This window comes from Canis lupus, chromosome 5 (genome assembly GCF_003254725.2).
Source record: "Canis lupus dingo isolate Sandy chromosome 5, ASM325472v2, whole genome shotgun sequence".
Lineage (NCBI taxonomy): Eukaryota > Metazoa > Chordata > Mammalia > Carnivora > Canidae > Canis > Canis lupus.
The window spans coordinates 68,521,794-68,544,222 of NC_064247.1; the positions used below are offsets into that span (position 1 = coordinate 68,521,794).

At 49.2% G+C, this 22,429-nt stretch overlaps 1 protein-coding gene across 1 annotated transcript; it reads right to left on the reverse strand.

The window, feature by feature from the left end:
• Positions 1 to 1,819: 1,819 nt before the first annotated feature.
• MLYCD (malonyl-CoA decarboxylase) lies at positions 1,820 to 16,723 on the reverse strand. The gene is made up of 5 exons (XM_025426993.3): positions 16,163 to 16,723; positions 9,940 to 10,052; positions 8,682 to 8,838; positions 4,995 to 5,144; positions 1,820 to 2,911 (listed from the first exon to the last, which is right to left on the reverse strand). The coding sequence occupies exons 1-5, from the start codon at positions 16,706 to 16,708 to the stop codon at positions 2,378 to 2,380; spliced, it is 1,500 nt and encodes a 499-aa protein (XP_025282778.3). The 5' UTR covers positions 16,709 to 16,723; the 3' UTR covers positions 1,820 to 2,377.
• Between the last annotated feature and the right edge of the window lie 5,706 nt (positions 16,724 to 22,429).

The window sequence follows — 22,429 nt, forward strand, 5'->3', positions numbered from 1 at the left end:
AAGGGTGGGCTGGGGGACACGGTGAGAAGCAGGCTCTGGGGTTGGGGGGAACCTGGCACGCTATGGAAATGAAGGACCACAATTTACTGAGCACCTCTTGTGAGCCCATCCTACTGTGGGCACTTTACAGAGGAAGATACTGTGGTCCGAGTGGCTGCCCTGGGTCCCCTGAGAGTTGGACGGAGCCCAGGGCCAGGAGACAGCACCTACACCGTAGCCCAGCATCCTCCTTGCCACCGGGTCACCACGGCAGTGGGTGTTCTCCTAGGGCTGTAAATTCACGATGCCAGGATCCAGTATCCCGCTGCTGCCTCCCAAATCCACTGTTGCCATGGTCCTCTCGCAAAGGATGCTGTATGTATACCCGGGCAGTCTGATCACCCCTCAGAGGAAGTGGGGAGCCCGGCCATTTTCAGCCTCCGCTGTCCTGCTAGGAGCAGAGGGTAAGTGTGGGGAGTGCACAGACAACAGGGTTTCCTGTAACCTAAGTGGTGTGAGGTATGGGTTTGGGCAGAGTGCAGCACAATGACGCGGCCCGGCTTCCTCCTGTCAATGATTAGGACTGATGCACAGAGACAGGATACTCATCCACCCACAGCCATCCATCTCAGGCTGTCTGGGCTGCTGAAACAAAATCCCAGCAGGAATTTACTGCTCGCAGCTCTGGAGGCTGGAAACCCAAGATCAGGGTGCCAGCACAGTCTGGTGAGGGCCCTCTTCCAGTCACAGACATTTTGTAACCTCACATGGTGGAAGGGGCAAGGGGGCTCTGTGGGGCCTCTTGTGGACGGCACAAATCCCACTCATGAGGACCCCATGCTCATGTCCTGAACACTCCCTAAGTCCCCACCTCCTAATGTCATCACTTTTGGGGGACAGTGGTCCGAGATATGAATGTGGCAGTGTGTGGGGGGATAGAACATCCAGACGGTAGCCTCATCCATATCCCTGACCCAGCCAGCTGAGTCCCATCTTACAGGGCACCTGCTAAACCATGCTAAGAAGTCAAGATATGAGGCTTGACAAGCAAGAGAACTCAAGAGTGAGGTGGGAGGTGGGGGACAGGCACACGGATTCATTGTACTGTCCTGTCCACTTCTGTGTATCTGGTTTGAAAATGTCCACCATAATAAAGATATAAGGTATGAAACATGGAGGTGGGGGGTCAGGGGTCAGGATTGCAGTCTCACAGCACACGTGCCACACAGAAGCAGGTCGTGCGTGAACTCTTCCCAAACTCCTAGATGGCAGTGCCCTGGGGCTCCTGTGAGGAGCTCCACAGCTCAAGCCCCATCAGCATTAGCTCAGAGCCATGCAAAGCAGCACCGGACTGCTTCCACCAGGATTCAGAAAAGGAGCAATTTCTCGTGGTGATTACTGTCACATCATTTGTTATCAGGCAATGAACCCATGCAGGAGGTGATGCAGAAGGACCAAGAGTTGGGTCTGGAAGATGAAGAGCACGATGGCCAGTGGACCCATCTGCAGGAGTGATAACAGTGAGCCCAAGCACACACCCTCCACTCCTCCTATAAGCCCAGGCACCACCCCTGCCTGCTTCTATTCACAGAGAACCCAGACCCGCCTGGGGCAGGCTGAGGACCCCTGGGGACCAACGACACAGCTGGTGTTTCAGAGCTCATTACAGCTCCTGAGGTCTTGGCTCTCAGAGGTGGCCACTACACTGTCTTAAATAACTGTATGTTTATGTTTAATGCTGCACAGAATGAGCTTGTTTGATACTATTAGGTTCATTATGAACCTGCATCACCAAAGTTGTAAAGTCTACAATCCCATTCAAGCCCCAAGCACCACCACCTTGTGTACTCAACGATTTAATTTAGTAAACCCTGTGCACCATGAACATTTTCATATATTCAGGATCTCCAAAATTTGAGGCAATGTAGCACAGCCCTCTGTCCCTTTGTAGTGAGTAGAGAGAAATGGCTAAGACAACCGTGGCTGGATTATGTTCTAAGCTTGAAGGAAAATCTGTTCTCACCCGGGCCATATGCCCGGGGCCTTGTGAAGCTGGCCAGTCCACCCTGGGACGACAGCCAGCAGAGGCTCTAGAGCTTTCTGAGGATGGAGGTGCCAGAGCACCACCTCTGGCAGGGGCCTGGGCCCCTCTTCTGGGGAGAACACAGCATCCTCGCCCAGTCTGCATCCACCTGTGCTACTATCATCTGGCATCAGATACCGCACCTGTGTTCTTGAGACTGAAGGCAGGGCACAGCCTCCCAGTGTGACCTTGCTGTGGGCAAAAGAACACACGCCAACCCTCCTTTACTATAAAAAGCTCCTTTTCATATGTAACCCTCCCTGACCCATCCATAAAATTCTCCTCTGAGTCGGGGACGTCTGCTTTGGGATGGGTTTAAAGTTTGCTGTTCTTCTGAAACTGGGCCACAAGGCTGAGGACCTGCTCGGAAGCTTTGATGTTCTTTGAGCAGAGGTAGCTGGTGCTGTTTGTGGCCGTCTCTGCTGGGTAGTACCGGTAGTTGACCATCAGGCCGCAGGAGCCAGTGATGCCCTTGAGGCTCACATCGGCCATCCAGTTGACGCGCCAGATCACAGCCCCATTCTGCAGGTGGAAGTTTGCCACAGGGTTCAGGGCAAAGCCCCGGTGCTTTTCTCCAAATAAGTACCACGCACAGAGCCTCATCAAAGGGGCCTGGAGTGCCCTGACCAGCTTTTCAGACTTGATCCACTCGCTGCTGCTGAGAAGGACCTTGAGGGTCTCATTAATGGGACCGCCTGTGATCTCAGAGATTTCTTTACATTCGGCATCTGTAAACAGTTCACTCCTCCCGTGTTCCTTTCCTTGTGAGCTCAGGAGTCCGAGAAGCCACTTGGTGAATCCAGGTATAGGAGACAGGCTTGAAAATGTCCCAAGATGAGGAAACTCTTTCTGTAAGGCACGGTTGGTTGGGAAGGGAAAGTGGAGAAAACACACACAGGATTCAGCAGGTATGTCACTGAAACAGAAACGCCCCTCCATTTATCATTTAGGCATCATTAAGCGCTGCATGCTGCTGTATAGTTTCCAACATGGCATTTGCTGTGCATTAATTTTCTCCTTTCAGGGAACATTTATTAAGAACCTGACATATGCTAGGCCCTGGAGGTATCCCGAGTCCCCAGGGTGAGCCTTTACGACAGCTTCTCCATCTGAGTCATCTATCACAGTGGCAAGTCAGGAGCTGGGCCCGAAATGAGCAGTAGGGGCTGCTGTGATGTGAGGCCCGGTATGCAGTCTTCTGACCACAGCTTTTGCCTGTCTGGTGCACCATGCCCCTCCCAGGATTTCTCTGTGGCCAGAGCCTGGTTCGGCACTTGGCACCAAGCACCCAGTGACTGTCGTGAACGAATACTTGCTTGCCTGCTCTACCACAATGCATGGGGATGGTGGGCTAGAAGGAGGGGCACCGGGTGTTTCTCCGTATCAGGCAGTACATCAGGCGACACGGTTCATGGTTAAATGACAGATCTCAAGAATCATTTCATAAAAACCCAGGATTTTCTGATTAAAAATGTAATGTATGCTCACTACAGAAGAACTTTTTTTAACTTATGATGGAAGCAAAAAAAACAAAACAAAACAAAACAAAAAACCCCACAAAAAACCCCCATAAAAACCCTACCATCCTCCAGGACTCTGAGATACCTACCCCCCAGGTCTGATAAAGTGTAACTCCTCTGCTCTTTCTCTAGGCAGTGTTTTCCTGGCGTGAGACATTTATTTTATGTCTCTGCTTTATGAACCTGGATCATGAGCATTTTCTCATTTGTCATTCAAAATTCAAAAATGTAACTGTAACAACAGAACAGTATTAAAAGATAAGACTATACCATGATTTTCCTAATTATGCTGTTTTCAATGGGCATATCGGGCAGCTCTCCTGTCTGCCTTTATGAACTGTGATGCACACACTCGTGCAGGAGAATGACAGGGCTTTCTTTGGTGTTCTCCCTGGTGACTTCCCAGCTCACAGCCGAGCACAGGACCCGTGACCCCTCCTCCCTCACCCCAGGATGGCTACTGGGTGGAGTGGCCAACTCTGCTCGACTCACAAGTCAAATCTGTGGGTGAATACCCAGATCCCTGGATACTGCTCTTCTGATGGCCTTTCTCCCCCTAATATACCCCCTGCTCCATTTATCAACAGCGTCAAAAAGAAGGAAATAAGAAACTTATATTAATTAGATGTGGCTTCTATCGCCTCTGGGGAAAAGGTGGCAAGAGAGTGATTCTAAATGAAGCTCATATCCATCTGAATCCTGAGTTCTCAGATTTAAGATTGATTATGAATTTAATACAAAGCACGTCAGTATTTTAATTCCATTCTGCCATTCTCCATGGAAGGGCTGCTGCCGTGGGTATCGTGCTGAAATCACCCAAAGCAGAGAGCACCACTCTCAGAGCCAATTATTAGCAATCTAATTATTTTACCTAATAATTAGATTTTGCTCACTGTAGCTCACTCAAGCCCCTTATGAGATCATTTCAGAAAGCTAGACCCGGAGTAAACATGAACATCTCTTGTAGGATGGTGAAAGGTTTTTCCCAGGGCAACAGAGGGAAGGTATTAAAAAAAAACACAACAAAAAAAGCCAGTGTGTTTACCTTCAAGCTGCCTGGTCTAACCTTGACCATACCTCACGGCTGACAAGGAAGTTGAGCGGTGTGGGGGCCAGTGAGGCACAGCCAGAGGGACCACAGAGTGTGCCATCCACACTGGGGGGTGGGGGGTGAAGGGGCTGGTGGTAATGAAGGCGGGTAAGCACATACAAGATGAGACAGGCCCCGGCTACACAGGGTGAGTTCCCTGGAAGGGCTGATGTCCTCAGAAGATATCTTTCTCAGGACTGCCTCATCCTCCCGAGTTGTCTCCGGGCACCTGGGACATGCCAAGAGGCAATCTGGCTCTTTCCCACCCCTCCCAGCCCCCTCTAGACCCTCTCTCATCCCACAGCCCCTGTGCCATGCCCACCTGCAGCTCCTTGAGCACTCGCTTGACCAGGACAGTGCCCAGCTCCACACCTTGCAGTCCAGGCTGTGTCAGGCTGATGGAGTAGAAGATGGCCGCAGAGATCTTACTCCTGTCCTCCGTCTCCGAGGGAGGACACTCCTTCACTATGGCCTAGAAAACACCACAGTGGTGATGGCAGGGCCTGGGTCCCTGGGCGGGAGCCTGGAGACCAAGGACCAGGCTCTGGAGATGGAAGGCCTGTTCCAATTTGCAATCTCTCTGGAGGCAGCAACTGCATAGCCTCCCCAGGGCTGTTTGCTCACCCTGTATCGTTTAGGTCACTTTGAACTTCTGGAAAAACAAGGAGTGTCTCCTCTGTCTTTTCCAGGCCTTTGTGATGAATCTCCTCCCCTATGGTACCCAGATCTAACCCCGGGCACCCAAACCTAGCCCTAGCAGGTACACCTCTACTTCCCGGGGCTGCCCTGCACAGGCCTGCAGCTTCTAGCCCCTAGTTATTTCTGTTCCTTTGCCCAGCTCTAGATTTTTAGATTTTTCAGTAGGTCATACATGCTCCTATATAGTTTTTCTCTTAGAAAATTCATCTTTCTGTGTACCTTTTTGATTTTGTGCTACAACCTTGTTTTTCCTTAGGGAAAACACACATCCACACATCCACACATGTGCACCGCCACTCCTCCCCCTCCCCACCCCAGCTATCTAGGAAAGACTCTTCGTCGGGGCTGATCTCATTAGCTGTGAGTTCTGAATGCAGAGATTTCTGGACCTTACCATCTGAAGGTTGCCTGACCACAGGGCAGGTGGTTACCTTTGGTCTTCTTTAATGCAGGTACACCAGCTTGCTTCTCCAGAATACATCTAAGCTACTCTAACTTGCACCAGCTACATATGACTCTTGCAGTAGGGGGTTTGGCCCAGAGCCTGTGATGAGGCCTCAGAGACTTTCTGAAATTGTGTCTGGAATAAGGGATCCCGGTCACGTCCCCCAGGGAGAAAGACCTCCAGCTTTCATCCCCTTCAGATGCTCAGAGGGTCTTTCCTGGGACTCCCTTTTTTTTAAAGATATTTATTTATTTATTTATTTATTTATTTATTTATTTATTTATTTATTTATTCATTCATTCATTCATTCATTCATTTATTCATTCATTCATTCATTCATTCATTCATTTATTTATTTGAGAGAGAGAGAGAGAGAGAGAAAGCACAAACAGAGGGAGCAGCAGGCAGAGGGAGAGGGAGAAGCCTGATGTGGGACTTGATCCCATGACCCTGAGATCGCTACCTAAGCACCCCTTTCCTGTGACTCCTTAAAAATTAAGAACTGCTGCCATAAGAAAGTGGGGTGGTAGGGCAGCCCGGGTGGCTCAGCAGTTTAGCGTCGCCTTCAGTCTAGGGTCTGATCCTGGAGACCCAGGATCTAGTCCCGTGTAGGGCTCCCTGCATGAAGCCTGCTTCTCCCTCTGCCTGTGTCTCTGCCTCTCTCTCTCTCTCTGTGTCTCATAAATAAATAAAATCAAAGAAAGAAAGAAAAGAAAGAAAAGAAAAGAAAAGAAAAGAAAAGAAAAGAAAAGAAAAGAAAAGAAAGAAAAGAAAAGAAAGAAAAGAAAGGTGGATGGTGACCCAGAGGGAGGGGCACCCCTGGGGCTGTGCCATGCCCTCTCCTAGGGCTGGGCTCTGATGGAGGGCTGGGTCAGGGCGCATCTTGAGCCTGGTTTTCACCTTGTGGGTCTTTACCTTTGTCATTCCAGAACTTTGTAGGTTATCTTGTGTTCCCTATTCAAAAAGCTCTCTTAAATCTTTTTTAAAAGTATTCAAAATGCAGATGAATCTTTCTTTTGTTTTATAAGGGAGATGTGTACAATGGCAAGGAGATAAGAAGTAAACACTTAAGGAAGAAATCACAAGTTACCTCATAACCTAATGCCAAGTCCTGCTGTTAACCTTGGGGTGAACACTTCCAGTCTGTCTCATTGGCTATAGGTATGTTAACACTAACACACGTGCGTGTGCATACACATGCCTGCACATGACCCCCTCCCCCATATGCCCAATCTCCCACACAGAAGGTGCTGCTCTGAGGGCTAGGTTGGAATCCTGTTTCCTCCTCACTGGTTCTGGGACTGGGGGAAAACCCCTAAGCCTCAGTCTTCTCGCACATAAACAAGGACAGTAATACCGGGAATGATGCCTAACTTACATGGTGCTGCAAGCAGGGACACAGGGGACACATTTCAGGGGCTGATGGGCACCAAGCAAATGTTCACTCGAGATATATATAAGGAAGAGTGCACTACACATGCTAGTCTGGGATCTGAATTTTACTCCAAAGTGAAAGTGAGTCAAGGCTGGCTTCCTGCATCAAAACTGTAGAACAAAATCAACATTTAAATGCATGCATGGAGCTCCAGGGTGTGAGGATGTACCAGATGCACATGCCTTTGTTTCTTCCCTGCATCCTCTGTAGCAGGTGGTCCGGCCATCATTTCTAGCCTTTTGAAATAGTACACAATGCTGTGCTGAACAAGCGCCTGGACTCCTGGGTCAGAGCATCTCCCAGGGACAACCCCTCAGAGCGGAAATCATAGGTTAGAAAGAAGGCTCATTCTCCACTTTCATAGATGCTGCCACCTGCCCTGAGCATTTGAAGGGGGTGAAAGCTGGAGATCATTCTCTCCTAGGGGACACACCTGGGCTCCCCCCATTCCAGACTCAATTTTAGAAAGCTCGTGGACTCCCAGGCCTCCAGTGTGTGAGGGCCGGCTCCCTCAGACATGAAACCTGTCAGGGAACTCCTCCCTGGTGGTCAGGAACACCTGCCCCTTGGCCTTGCTTGATTTCTCTGCCTTCTGCTACTAGGAAACGCTGCCTGTGAGCCCATCCTGGATCTGTTCTCATCTTTCCAGCTTCCTAATCAGCCATTCCTAACGCAAAGCCCCAGCCCACTGTGTCCCATGAGCCCGAAGCGACTCGGGTGTCTGTTTCCCTCACCTGCCTTTCCCTTCCTCGCGGTCTGTCCCCGTCCCTAGCACCCCTGCACTGGTTCTTCTTCTGCAGCCTGCCCTCCCCGTGCTGTACTCTGCATCCTCTGGAAGGATGTAGACTTTCTCACCAACTCCATAGCAGGCCGGGCCTGTTCTCTCCACAGTCTGCTGCCTGGGGAAGAGCCCTGAGCCTGCAGAAGGCTGACTGCACAGTCTTAAACCTGCCCACAGGGCAGCCCTGGTGGCTCAGTGGTTTAGCGCCGCCTTCAGTCCAGGGACTGATCCTGGAGACCCAGATCGAGTCCCGTGTTGGGCTCCTGCATGGAGCCTGCTTCTCCCTCTGCCTGTGTCTCTGCCTCTCTCTCTCTCTCTCTGTGTCTCTCATGAATAAATAAATAAAATCTTAAAAAAAAAAAAACAAAACCTGCCCACAGGCACTTAACGAAGCTCAGATGCGGAAGTGAGTACCCTCTCTTCCTTAGCTACATCTCTGTTCAAAGTCACTTCCTGCAGGGGAACACCATCCTTCTCCTGAAACCGTCCCTCTACAAGGCGCCTACCCTCCGTAGCTACAGAGCTCTAGCCAATTCAAAACATAAATGCCTCATGCAATGTACTCTGTAAAGGGGGATCCTGCCACGTTTTAGAAAGATGTGAGGGGCTCTGTACGATGCTTGGCTGTACAGTGACCACCTGCTGGTACCTGGATGTTGTTGGAGATGTCACCGGTCAATGCCACGTGCAGCACAATCAAGGGTTCCTCGGGGGTTGTGCAGTGAGAAAAGAAGTAACATCTTCTGTACGGCCCAACGCGGCGCTTCATGTCCATCCAATTTTTCACAGGATGCACAGCCTCCGACCTGAATTAGAAAAAAGGAAGATGGTTGGACAAGTCACGAGTCAAATATCCACTGCTGGTTCCTATTCATATGACTCACTAAAGTCAAATCCTTCAAGTGCATCTTCAATGGACTCTTGAGGAGAATTCAAAGAAAATCATTTTAATATGAAACAGCAATGACTTAGAGGAACTCCAACTAATGACCATTTTACAGATTGTCCTCTTATTTTTAACACCTTAAGACTAGTTTGCAGGGCCCTTGGGAAGCAGTTGTGCAGATTTTATTGTATGTTTAAAAAAGATTTTTATCTATTCATTTATTTGAGTGAGAGAAAGAGGAGGGTGAGAATCTCAAGCAGACTAACCACTGAGCGTGGAGTCTGACACAGGGCTCAATCTCATGACCCTGAGATCTTGACCTGAGCAGAAACCAAGAGTCAGACACTCAAACGACTGAGCCACCCAGGTGCCCATACAGCAGATTTTAATGCAAAAAACTAGCTGCATGCTTCATGGGTGAACATCTTGGCTTTTATTCCTCTGAGTCTCCGTGGTGTGGGGGTCAGTGCTGCCAGTGTGCATCCTGGTCCCACTTGTCTAGCAACCTCCCCCAACCGCTGTATTGTTTTCAACACGTGAAATGGCAGTCTCTGGAATTTGTCATGCTTCAAAGTGCAACCTTTTGTAAGCCTTCTTTTCCTTAAGATGGCATGGAGTGTGAAGATCCTGAGATGGAAAGAGCTTCTCCTGTCTGAGGACCATGTGATATGGCAGCCTGGGCTTTCCTGTGTCTCAGGCATGCTGGCATCATGCACCATACAGCCCGTTCAGGGATTTAGCCAAGGGAGAAGTTTTCACAACTAGGGGAGATACTAGTGCACATACTCAGTCCAGTGAAGTCCTGCAGCTCCGATGATGGGGCCTCGTGATGGAAAACTTGAGGACACAAGTGGGACCTCAGATGTAGGCCTGTGGGCAGAATGGTTGGTGCCCATCTGTGATCTCGACATCACCTGCTAGGACAGCCACATCTGTGAATACCGCTTGGAACCAAATGCACGTGTGGATGGAGACTGGCTTTCAGCTAACATTTAGGAAAAGTGAAAGCCTTAATACTTACTCACTGATTTTCTGCAGCACCTCACAAGGCGAGTGCCAGGTGACCCGTTCTAGGCTTAGGAAGCCCGAAGAGAACCACTCTGAGAGCATAGCCTTCAGCACTCCATTCATCTCCTGAAAGGGAGAACATAAAGTGCTGGCTTCCAGGGACAAGAGAGCAAGCCCACCTCTGCCTTGTCACCAGCTGCGCACTGGGTAAAGCAGCGAAGTAGGACACAAAAGCAGCCTGCGGGGTGATTCCCCAAATGGCTTCTCTGCAGGACCTATCAGAGCAGGGGTGTGACATCCAGCTCTCTGTGGCCTGAGTAGGTAAGAGACCTCAAAGGGAGCACTCAATTTCAGCTGAGCTGCCCCAATCAAATGGTATGTTCTGATGCATTCACCGTAGTGAACACGACTGAAAACGTGAAGTTGACAGAGCAAAGGATGGTGCGCCATGAAGGGCAGCATGGGGCTCCAGTCCTCACCCTCTCAGGAACACTCTGGGGTGTGCTGAAACATCATCCCTTGTTCCCCAAGAGAAACCAGTGCTGGATCCAGGTGCTACAGTTGTCAACTCTTAAGATACGCATTTTCACATCTGAACATCTCTGAAGTCGAGATGCATTTTTTTTTTTATGTGACAGTGGGTCACCGTTTCCTTGGGAGTGGTTTTCCCTACTTTAGTAGAACATAAGTAAAATAGTGTGTCTGGCAATCAGTGCATTTGGATTTGATGAAATTATCCTAATTTTACTTCACTTATTTGTACCCGATCTACTTCTAGGAATAACATGAGCCAACTTCACCTTTCAAACAAGAATGGCAGCAGGTGCACAGAGAGAGGAGAGGATGCAGGGGCAGACCAGGCTCAGGGTGGTGTCCATGACACACTGAATATGGAACAGCATGGGCTCCCTGCCAGCCAGAGCGAGAGGATCCCTGGGGCAGCAGACACAGCCTGTAGTTCCTCAATAGCTGCCTTCCTTTCTTCCAAATGCACAGAAGCCTTATGCTTTCGGTAGGCACATGGTTGTCCAGGTTCAAGATCACACTGCAGCTACGAGCAGTCAGAAGACTGACTTCCCACCAATCAGATACAAGCAGAAGTGTCCTGGAGCAGCTCCTGGGAATCTTAAAAAATGGCAGGAGTATACTTTGCCCATCTTTTCTTTGTTGCTCCCCATGGTTAGGACTGGATTAGCCAAGTTCTGTGTCGGGAATGCTGGCAACTCTGCCACATTTATAAGAGGAGAATATGAGAAGTGCCTAGTTTCAGTATCAATTCAGGGTTAAGGATGAAAGAAATGGTTTGGCAAGTGAGAGCTCTCTCTCCAAGGTCTCTTCGTTCTATTTTGGGCTACTGACGGCTGTGAAATGTGACCCTGCCACATGAGATCTGGGAATGTAGGTGAAAGGGCACAAGTCCCCAAGCTCGGTGCTCACTTGGCACAGCTGTTCCGGCTGGAGGGCAGCACCGCGTGCAGCAAGGCTGCAGGATCACAGGCGACAGGAGGGGACGAAACCGCCTCTGTTTTATGCTCATCAGTTCAGCCATTGATCCAAGGCACACACACAACTGCTGGGAATGCCAGTCTGTGTGGGCTTGGTTTTCTGGACCTGCCAACTGTGGTTATCTTGGAGGACACTGTGCAGAAGGCCAGCCAACCTCCCCTTTTGGCAGAGAAAAAGCTGTCTCCCTCCCCCTCTTCTGAAGTTTTTGGCTATCGAGATCTTGTGTTTGGAATGTGCAAATTAGTGGTCATTGCTCAGAAGCCCTGAGCTGGGACAGGGAACTAGAAGCACCGGACAGGGTCCTGGTGGCACAGCTAAAACATTCTATGTACAGTTTCAGCTGGTAGAAGCTGTTGTCCCCTCCGGGGGGTGGGGTGCGGCATCCTTGCCTAACTACAGATGAGGTCCTTTCCCATATAGCTGAGCACACAACTTAGTAGAACCAACAAGGCCACTATGTTCACTGAAAAACAGGGCAAGCCACCAAAAGAGGTTGTATGAGAAAGGGTCCAATGTGCCCAGACCTCACAACAGTGGGGACGCTGGCCAGTCTGCTGTGCGTTTAACCCCCTCTCTCCTGCCCCCCATGCTTCTGTCAAGACCTACACACCTTTCATCTCACTGGAATTTCTATGTCCAAACTGCCATCAAGAAACCCATTTTCTTAATGACAACTTTCCTCTGGGGCCCACAAGCCACTGAACAGTGCTCGGACCTCCTAGAACGGGAACTCGAGTCATCTTCAAGGGGGATTTTTATCTCTAAGAAATATAACTCTTCAATCCCAATTGACTTCTGGAGGAAAACAGCTTCTAAACCACACAGCCCTCATAACCCCTACTTCTAGTAATCACAACCAGGGACAGTGACAAACTGTACCCTCATCTGTGATTTTGAGCTATGCTGCACAAGTAACCCCATGAGTGCTTCTTAGAAGAGAAGCAGGCTGACCTTGAACATGCCTCACTACACAGCCGACAGGCCCACGGGTGAACAGACCTATTATCACCTCAAATCACGCCTCTACTCAGTGGGTGGCAAAGGTGGTCCTGAGACCCGGCCCCTTCCATCTCCACACAGTGCTCCCTCAATACCTGCTGTCCTGGTGAAAGACACCTAATTGGCTTCCTTTTTGGCCTCAAACTTGTCAGGTACTCTAAAAATGCCACTGCACCCTACAGGTTTCAGTAAACAAGAGCCTGCCGTGGGCACGCAATGGACCAAGTGTATTCCAGGATGGATGCTCAGGGCCAAGCCCACAGCAGCCCTCATGCAAACTGGTGGGTGTCCACGTGATTTCATCCAGCAAGTTCAGAGGTCAGCAGGTGTGAGAGAGTAGTACAGCTGGGACCGGGTGCCGTGTGGACACAGTGAGAGCTGCTGAGATCTGGGGTGACAGCAGAGCAAGCTCCCTACTCCCCAGCATCATAGGGCACCACAAGGACCCTGAGCCATTTGGGACTCCTGCTCTAAAGCTTCATGTGCCAAACTTACAGCAGTTTCTAACACTGAATTCCTCAGAGCAAAAAATTCTGTGTTGCCCCCTTTAGCTTCTATGCAAAATCCAGAATGAGGTAGAAGAAATGGAATCAAAGTGGATTGCACGCATTGATTCTGGTGACAAATTACCAAATTGGATCCCAGTGACAATTGCTATGGATTAAAAAAACCCTATTCTCTGAACGATTTAAACTACAGGGATTAAAAAAAATGTTATGTGGCTATGGAGAGCAAGGGAGAAGGGAATCGATGGATTTAGCACTAACAGTTATATGCACTAGACTGGAGGACAGGATGTCAAGGTAGAGAAATGGGAGAGGTTGACTGAGCCAACTGGAAAAGGCTTCTTGTACCGGGTGTGTCCAGATCAGATGTGGAGGCAAAGGTCTGGCTACTGTTACTCCTCCTCTGCAAGAAAGGCCATTATTCCACCTGACTTTTTGCCTCTGGGTACACAATGTTTCGTGTGTGGACTGCTTTGGTTAAAAAAAAAAACAAACACCTGAGGGCCTGGCATTGATGGCAGCCCAGGATCTCCCCAGAGCAAGCCCCTCTGGCCCCCAAATCAAGTCTTTCTGTTACAGCTTTCAGCTGCTCTGCTCCTTCTTGCCTGCATGACAGCCAAGTTTTCCTGCATGGGGAAGAGCAAGGGGATGGACATTTGGTAGTATCTGACACACTGGGAGGATTTAGAACTGGATGGGTCCTTAGACGTTGCTGGGGCCAACTGCTGAAATCTACCACGGGCTGTCCAGACATCTGACGCAGCATCTCTACTGTGCAGACATTTTCCAAGCCCTCTGGGCTCCCCTCCGGGCTCAGAACTCTTGAGTGCAGCAGTCAGATGTCAAGTCAAACGGGACCAGTAAGTGTGCTCTGTCCTGTGGCAGGGAACCCCAGGCCTCTCATCTCAGGTGCCATTCAACATTTGGCTATGCAAGACCTTTAAAACAAGGCTCCTAGTTTTCAAGGAGCTGATCATCTAGCTGGAGTTTAGGGGATGTGTGGGGAGGAATAATACATTTCAAATGCTAAATTCTGACGTTAAAGTATAAAATCCAAGAGAGTAATAATAATAATGAACACACAAATAACAACACGGGCTACGAAGCTAAAAACTGGATGATGCCACTTTGAACTGGATTGTTGGAAAAGCTGAGTGATGAGCAGCTCCTACTCTTAAGTGTCTCCCAGGCAAGAAACATGCAGTAATGTGGGGTTGGGAACTTTCCATCAAAGAGCCAGCTTGACTGGAGTGAAGAACTGTAAAGCTGGAATGGTAAAGCTGGAAATGTCCAGGGTGGTTTGCTGTGCATCAGAAATGCCAAAGGAAAAACATTAAATGCTGATCCTTCTGGCCATGGCAGGATTGACGATTCAGCAACAAGGAAGACTGACCAGTGGCTCCAGAGAAAGAGGAGTGCTGATATTACTGGTAAGCCGGAAGCTTGTAAGTTTACTCTTGTGAAAAGTAAATACGTTCACAACTAGAGAACATTAAACTCCCCATTTGGTAAAACTATGTAAAACAAAGCCATTCATTAACTGGGTTGTTTGATCTTGCCTTTGGTTTTGCAGAATCAGGCAAATACTAAGAAAACTAAATCCCTTTTAGATCCAGTAAAGTCACCGGCTCCGAGAATCCACGTGTATCGACCAAGTACACAACTCTGGAGTCAAGACTGGGTTTGCGTTCCAGCTGGGCACTCTAGACACTGCACATGACCTTGATGATCTTTAATCACCTCATCTGTACAACAGGTCCCTATGGCTTGCTGAAAATGAGATGAGCCAAGTGTGTGAAAAGCACTTGCCAGCCACCAAGCCTGCTCTTAACTCTTCCCATACTAAGCTACGATGGAAACTCCTGACCAGGTGACCTTAATGCTAGGAGCATGCCTGGTATAAGATAAACACCCAATAGCTGAGTGTTGTATGGAAGGATGAATAGAAGGGTGGATGATTTTTATTCTGGGACAAGGGACATTCTACCTAATTCTCCAGGCTTCCATGCAATTAGAATCAAGTTTCAGAAGGACTACCACCTGTTAAGTAAATAACCCATGTGCTTGGATCAAAGACTAAACCCAAGAGGATGGGGATGCAAGCAGAGTGGAGAACATGAAGCCTCGGCCATTCAGACTGGGCGGGAGTCAGAAACGTGATCGATTCAGACCGTGGCCCCGGATTAACATTTAGTGTCATAAAGGAATCAGCCGTCATGAGTAAATCAATCGCAGCACTGTTATCACTGAGCTTAACTCCATTCTTAACCATCCCCAGTATTTGTGCATCTAAGGCCAGACAGTCAAGAAAGAGGAAGTCTCTTCCAAACACCATAACTCACATGATGTGGTTATAAAAGCATAGTGCAAACCTCAGACTGAGCTGGGAGTAGATGACTGGAGACATACCTATTTGCTGGGAGTCCTTGGTCAAGTCTCTGAACCTCAGCATGTTTCCTTAACCGGCCTAAGAGTGAGGCGGCGAACATAAAAATGATCATGCCAGCGTTCCAGCTTTTGAATGAATTATGACACAACCGTTCAACTGCTCAGTTTTTTAAAAGCCCACTGCACCTATAAAGGTTCTGAATGCCAGAAGCTTCCTGAAAGATTTACGTCATTTTGTTGTTGTTTGTTGTTCACTAAAAGGGGCAGGCTAGGGGGTCCCTTCGGATTTGATACCGAAGGTAGAGGAGGACTGTATTCAACTGCCCTCAATCTTTCAAGTCGTCATCATTTCAATCCTCAAGTATCTGTTGGCACCTAACGTGAGCTCACCGAGCTAAGCGTCTGATTGCTCAGGGACCCAACCTGGGATCATCACATTTCAGGGCCGCGCTCCGGAAGGTGCGATGGAGACCAGAGACCTCATCTCTGTGCGCTCCGCGCGGCTCCTCAAGACAACGCGCTAACGCAGAGCGGGTGCGCAGCGAACTTTGTGCCGACAGCGTCAGGGGTTTCGGAGCGCTACGGGATACTCAGTTCGCTGCTCATTCAAGTAGGCCGCACGGACGGAACTCGGCTAAAAGGATAAAAAGGGGGGCCTTCGTGGAGCGCACTCAACCCGGAGGAGGCGCGGACGGCGCGTTAGAGTAGGCGGTGCCAGGAGTCGCTAGGAAGCCCTCCGGGGCGAGCCCGGGGCCGGGCGAGGGTTCGGGGGCGCGGGGCGCGGGGGCAGGCGGGGCCGGGGGGGGGGGGGCGGCGGGGCCCCGGGCGGGGCCTTACCCGGACGTGCGGGCCCTCCAGCAGCTTGAGCGCCTGCGCCTCGAGCAGGTCGGCCCGCAGCCGCACCAGGAAGCGCACGCCGCCGTCCAGCTTGCTGATGTGGTGGAAGAGGCCGCGGTAGCGCGGCACGAGCGCGTAGCGCAGCCGGTCCTCCGCCTGCAGCAGCACGGCCGCCTCCCGCGGCTGCTCGCGCAGCTGGAGCACGCCGGCGCTCTGCTCGGCCACCTGGCCGTGGTCCACGCCGAAGCCGCGCGCCAGGCGGCTCAGCAGGTCGGCGCGCTCGGCCGCCTCGGCCAGGCCGCCGTAGAAGCTCACGAAGTCCGCGCACTGGCCCTCGGCCGGCGCCGGCGTCTTCTCGCGCAGCTCGTAGGCCGGCGTGGCGGGCACGGCGCGGCGCAGCAGCTCGTCCATGGCCCGCTCCGGGGCGCCCGCCGCCGCCGCCGCCGCCCCGCTCGACACCCGGGGTCCGGCCGGCCGCGGCGGCCGCGGGGGCAGCCGCAGCGGGAAGAGGCGCCGCGCCGTCAGCGCCGGCCCCAGGCCTCGCATGGCGCCGCTCGACAGCTGCCTCCGGGGGAGGGCGCCGGCGCCCGCGCCGCGGGGCTTCCGGCTTCCGACTTCCGGCGCGCGGCGCCGCCCCTCATTGGTCGAGGCCGACGGGGCGGGCGGAGCGGCGGCCAATCGGAGGGCAGGGCGGGGGCGGGGCGGAGCCCGGCGCGAGGCCAAGTGCGACCAAAGGTCCCCGCCCCCCCGCGGAGCTGCGGGCGTGCAGGGTGCCGGGGCCGCGCGGAGTCACCGCCCCCGGAGTCGCCGCCCGCGCCGCTGTGCTCCTGCCCCGCCGCCCCCGCACCGCCACCGCACGGTGCCTCCGACTCACCTGGGGGACGCCTGTAGGAACGCGCTACGCCTGCAGACTCCTGGCCCATCGCGTCTGGGGAGGAGCCTAGGAATCTGCGTGCTTGCTACCAAGTGTCCCTCGTCTGGCTCTTCGCTGCCGGGGCAGCCTTTGTCCTAACCCGTGCTTAGGCGCTCTCAGTTCATTGCCAGGGTCTGATTATTCAAGAAATACTCCCGGAGCCGCAGCCCCCCTTTCTGCTGAGGTCGGGACCCAGGTCTCCGGCTGCCTGCGCCATAGTTTTTCTTGGATGTTAAATGGGGTTTTCCTAACCATCCTAACCATCTTGGTCCTCAACCTGTCCCTCCTTCTTTAAATAGATAGATAGATAGATAGATAGATAAAATAAGATAAATCAAATTATTTTAGAGAGAGAGCGAGCACACGTGCACAAGCAGGAGGAGGGACGGAGAGGCTGAATTCCAAGGAGATGTCCCCACCTCACCCTCTACCTCCCCCCACCCCGCCCGCCCACGGAGCAGGGAGGGGGGCTGATCTCACAACCCCAATATCATGATCTGAGCTGAAACCAAGAGTTGGAGGCTCAACCAGCTGACCCACCCAGGCCCCCCTCTGCCTCCCTCCTACGTTCATTTAACAGAGTGTTTATTCACCGCCTGGTATGTGGCAGGTCCTGTATTAGACATGGGGATAAAATAATGAGCCAGATAGAGAGCCGATGGTGCCCCATGGAGTCTACAGTCCAATGGAGAGGATAACCTAACTATAACGTGTGATTGGTGCTAAGAAGGAAATAACCAGCGGGGAGTGACATGATCCAGCAGGGCTGGGGTGGACTTTCCCCTGGGAGCAGAGAGAGTCTCTGAGGAGGTGGGATTTCAGCTGAGACCAGAAGCTAGTTATGGTTTGAAGGGTGTGGGGTGTGGGGGCAGGGGGTGGGGGGGATGAGGGGGTGGGGGTTGGAGGCAGGTCTGAACTGTCCTATCCATTCTTCCAAGTTCAGAAGCATAGTTAAGCATAACCTCTGTCCTGCCCTTCATCCCACCGTAAGTTTTACTGATTTCTGCTTTAAAAGGACTCCTGAATTCATCCCTTCTCCCTGGCCCCCGGCACCTAGAGCCCACGTCCCTTCTCACCAGGGCCACAGCAATAACCTCTGCATTGGGTTCAGTCCTCTAATCCATTCTCTGCATCAGCTGTTGAGTGAACTTTCTAAATCACCAGTCTAACCATGTCATTCACTTGTTTGAAAACCAAACGCTTCAGGTTAACAAGGCAGAGCCGACACCAATGGCCCCTGCCCTCCTTTCTAGCCAGATGTCGTGTCTCTTCCCACCTCATTTCTATTACTGTGTGGCCCAGTGGCCCCAGACTTTTAGATTCTGGAACCCATTCTTAAAACACTAGGAGGAGCAACACAAGACTGGATGGGAAAGGCAGTTGTCGACTGAGTTGCTGGTGTCTAGGGTGGTGGAATCAAATAAAGTCTATACCCTTCAAATACAAGCAACGGCCGTCTCTCCTTACAGGAGTGATAGTTCCTCCATGGTTAGTGAGAGACTGGAGGGAATTTGCATGGCCTGGGGCCAAGTTTAGTGGAGTCCAGAAGTCCAGCCAAGAACTCACTGTGCTCTTTGAAAAAGAGAACCCTCACCTAGGTGCAAAGGATGAGTGACAGCATCAAAGACCCTGCTGAGATCAGAGGGTGGATAGTGGGCTCTGCAGAAGGGACTTTTTGTTTGTTTGGGGATATATGGGGCATCTCATGATCTCTGGGTACCAGAGACTGAACCCTTTCCTTCCTTAATCACACAATGGTAACTGATGTATGATTAAAGCCCCCAGATGTCCTGGACATGCCTTTGAGAAGAGAGATGTGTGCAGGCACTGGCTAAACCCAACAACATTTTATTGAATACTTACTAAATGTCATCTGCTATTCTTAGCACTTCAACACATTATCTCATTTAATCCTCCCGAAAACACTTCCTGGCCTCAGACTGTACCAAATAAATTCCAGATGGCTTAAGGATTAAAATTTTTATAAAATGAAATAAAAGTAATCTTTTTTAAAAAATATGACACAAACCATAAAAGGGATATTGGTAAATTTAAATACATAGTTTCCCCCCCAAAGTTCTTTATGCTAAAAAACAAGATCAAAAGACAAACACTACATTGGAAAAATATTTACATACAGTTAATTTCCCCAATACATAAAAATCCACAATGCAATATAAGAAGACTGTCAATCCAACAGAAAAGTGGAAAGAGGAGATGACCAGGGAACTCTTGGAAAAAGAAGTTGAAACAGCTCTTAAAACTATGAAAAGTAAAAAAAAAAATATGAAAAGTGCTCAACCTCACTTGTAATTTTAAAAAGGCAAATTTAAAACTCCAATCAGCTACCAGTTTTCATTATTGGATTGTAATGATCAGAAAGTTGATAAGACCCATGTTCATTGGCTGTGGGGAAACAAGCACCCTCTGACCTTGCTGCTGGAAGTAGATTTTGGTATCGGCCCTGGAGACGGTATCTTTGCAATATCTATCAACATGGCAAATTGGCTCAGCAATTTTTACTAATAAATACCTGATCTGCTGAATGGGTTAATGACAGGATCAGACTTGGGGCACCCAAGCAAGCAGGACTAGGAGATAGGAACAGGGATAAGGACCCTACTGGGTACCTCCAAGGAGATGCAGGTGGGAGTTGGAAGAACCATCTCTGATGATGGCTGGGACTCAGCTTTGAAAATCCTGCTCTAGAATCTTTTGGCCAATAAGAAACTGAAGCTTGGTGTGGGGCTTGCTGGAGCAGCTATATCTGCAGAGGCAAGCAAGGGAGGCAGGACAACATACTACCAAAAATCACTGGCTCTGAAGTCAGGAGGCCATAGGTAGGTGTCCTGGATGTGCCACTTGTGACTTCAGTGTCTGTAAGGTTTTGTCACTTTTAAAAGGCTGTTTCCATATCTGTGAGATGTAGATGGTAGTTATTAATATCTATCTCACAGGCTTATGAGGACCGAATGAAACAACCCTGGGCAAGCATATGGCAAGTTGTAAAGACGCTAACATTTTAGCTAAGTTTTTATAAGCAAATAAATGAAAGAAGAGGGTGAAGTGTTATAAGCAAATAAATATTTTGAGATGAGTGTATATTTCCATGCTCTCAAAATGAAGCACCATGTTGAGTCAGGGCAGGATTATTTCCTCATGACTTTGAGACCTGTAATTCCTATGCAGCTTCTTTATGATATCCTAAAATAGGTGAGGGGAGAGTTAGCTGTGGATGGAGGGGGTGCCCAAAGCCACGTCCTTGGGCAACTGCCAGGGTGACAAGACTTTTACTTTTGAAGTGATTTTCAAATAGTTACAGTTATTAAGAGATTTGTTTTGTCCTCCAGGAAGTTAGGTTCTGAACTCCCCTTCATTTCCTCCTCCTCCTCCTTTTCCCCAATCTGCTACTTTTATGGAAGAGAATATCAAACATCAAACAGGTTCCCCGACACAGCCAAACCACAGGAGGCATTAGCAGTAGGATAGAACTTTGTTTCACTCAGATGAAAACACAGTATCTTTTGTTCAAGGGAGAGGGGAGCAGGCCACCTGCTTGACTCTCTCTAGGGGTCAGAATTTCATAAATGGAACCCTCCAGTGCAGGTGTAGCAGTATAAAAATTCTGGGAGGTAGTTCTTTAGGAGACTAGCCTTTGTTGGGCATGTCTGATCTCACAGGGCATGTGGAAACTACATTTGGTTCATTCTGAAAAAACATAGACAGACAAAGCGCTCCGAAGTTCCTCTTTACCAAGGAAGTGGCGTAAGCTCGTCATCAGCTGCTACAGAGCTACTCTGGTTTAGATGGACTTCTTTGGTGTTTGGCCACATTGGCCACATCTCAACATGCTCTCATCTAGCTTAGGATACTCCTACTTATGCGGGAACCTGGTCTCCAAATCTCCTATTTTGCTTAAGCATTTGGTTCAAGTACAGTTCTCAATCTCTCCCTCCCAACTGCCTTCCTTTTCACATGATTTCTGGTTTCTGCTTTTATCATTTTTCTCTAAGTGTCCCCTGCCACTTCCTCCTTCTCCTTGCTCATGCCCTTGGTTCAAAAGACTTCCCTAATCCAGGAGTGAAATTAAGAAAACAGTTCACTTTACCAGAGTATCGAAAAGGAAAAAATACAAATCAACGTAACCAAGGAAGTTTAAGATCTGTTCAGTGAAGACTATTGAGCCCTGTTGAAAGAAATTAAAGAGTACCTCAATAAATGGAATGACGTTCCTTATTAATGGGTTGGAAACTTTAATATTGTTATGATGGCAATACTTGCCAAATTAATCTACAGATTGTATGCAATTCCTTTCAAAATTCCAATTTGCAGAAATGGGAGACCTGAATTTAAAATTCACATGGAAACTCAAGGGGTCCCGGACAGCCAAAACAATCTTTAAAAAAGAACTAGGAGGACTCACATTTTCTGATTTCAAAATTTACTACAAAACTTACAATCAAAGCAATGTGATGCTGGCAAAAAGACAGATACAGAGATCAATGGAACAAAACTGAGAGTTCAGAAATAAACCCATACATCTATGGTCGATTGATTTTTAACAAGGATTCCAAGACTATTCACGAGGGAAAGAAAAGACTTTTCAATAAATGGTGCTGGAACAACTGGATAGCCACATGCAAAAAAAAAAAAAAAAAGAGTCTGTATCCCTACCTCACACCTTATACAAAAATCAACTCAAAATGGATCAAAGACCCAAATGCAAGAGCTGAAACTATAAAATACTTAGAAGGGCAAATAAGTATAAATCTTCATGACCTTGGATTAGACAGTAATTTCTTAAATGGCATCAAAAGCATATAGAACAAAAGAGAAACTGGACTCCATCAAAATTAAAAACCTTTATACATCAAAGAACACCAACAAGAAAGTGAAAAGACAACCCACAGACTAGAAGAAAATATTTACAAATTGTGTATCTGATAAGGATCTAGTATCCATAACATAGAGATTCTTACAACTCAACAATAGAAAGACAAACAGGAATAGCCTGAGCGGCTCAGCATTGCATGTCTGCCTTTGACTCAAGGCATAATTCCAGAGTCCTGGGATTGAGTCCCACATTGGGCTCCCTGCAGGGAACCTGCTTCTCCCCTCTGCCTATGTCTCTCTCATGAATAAGTAAATAAAATCTTTAAAAGAAAAAAAAGACAACCCAATTAAAAAAATGGGCACAGAATTTGAATAAACATTTCTCTGAAAAAGATATACAAATGACTAATGAAGTATATGTAAACAGTCAACATCATTAGCCATTAGGGAAATGTATATCAAAGCCACAATGAGATATCACTTCAAAATCACTAAGATGACAATGATAATAATAATAATAA

Bases quoted from the DNA above. Each gene is read 5' to 3' on its own strand.
- MLYCD (XM_025426993.3), bottom strand. From the start codon at position 16,708: ATGCGAGGCCTGGGGCCGGCGCTGACGGCGCGGCGCCTCTTCCCGCTG. The intron at 5,145-8,681 runs GTACCAGCAGGT...GGTGTTTTCTAG, and splicing joins ACATCTCCAACAACATCCAG to GCCATAGTGAAGGAGTGTCC. The intron at 2,912-4,994 runs GTGGGCATGGCA...CGTGCCTTACAG, and splicing joins GAGTGCTCAAGGAGCTGCAG to AAAGAGTTTCCTCATCTTGG.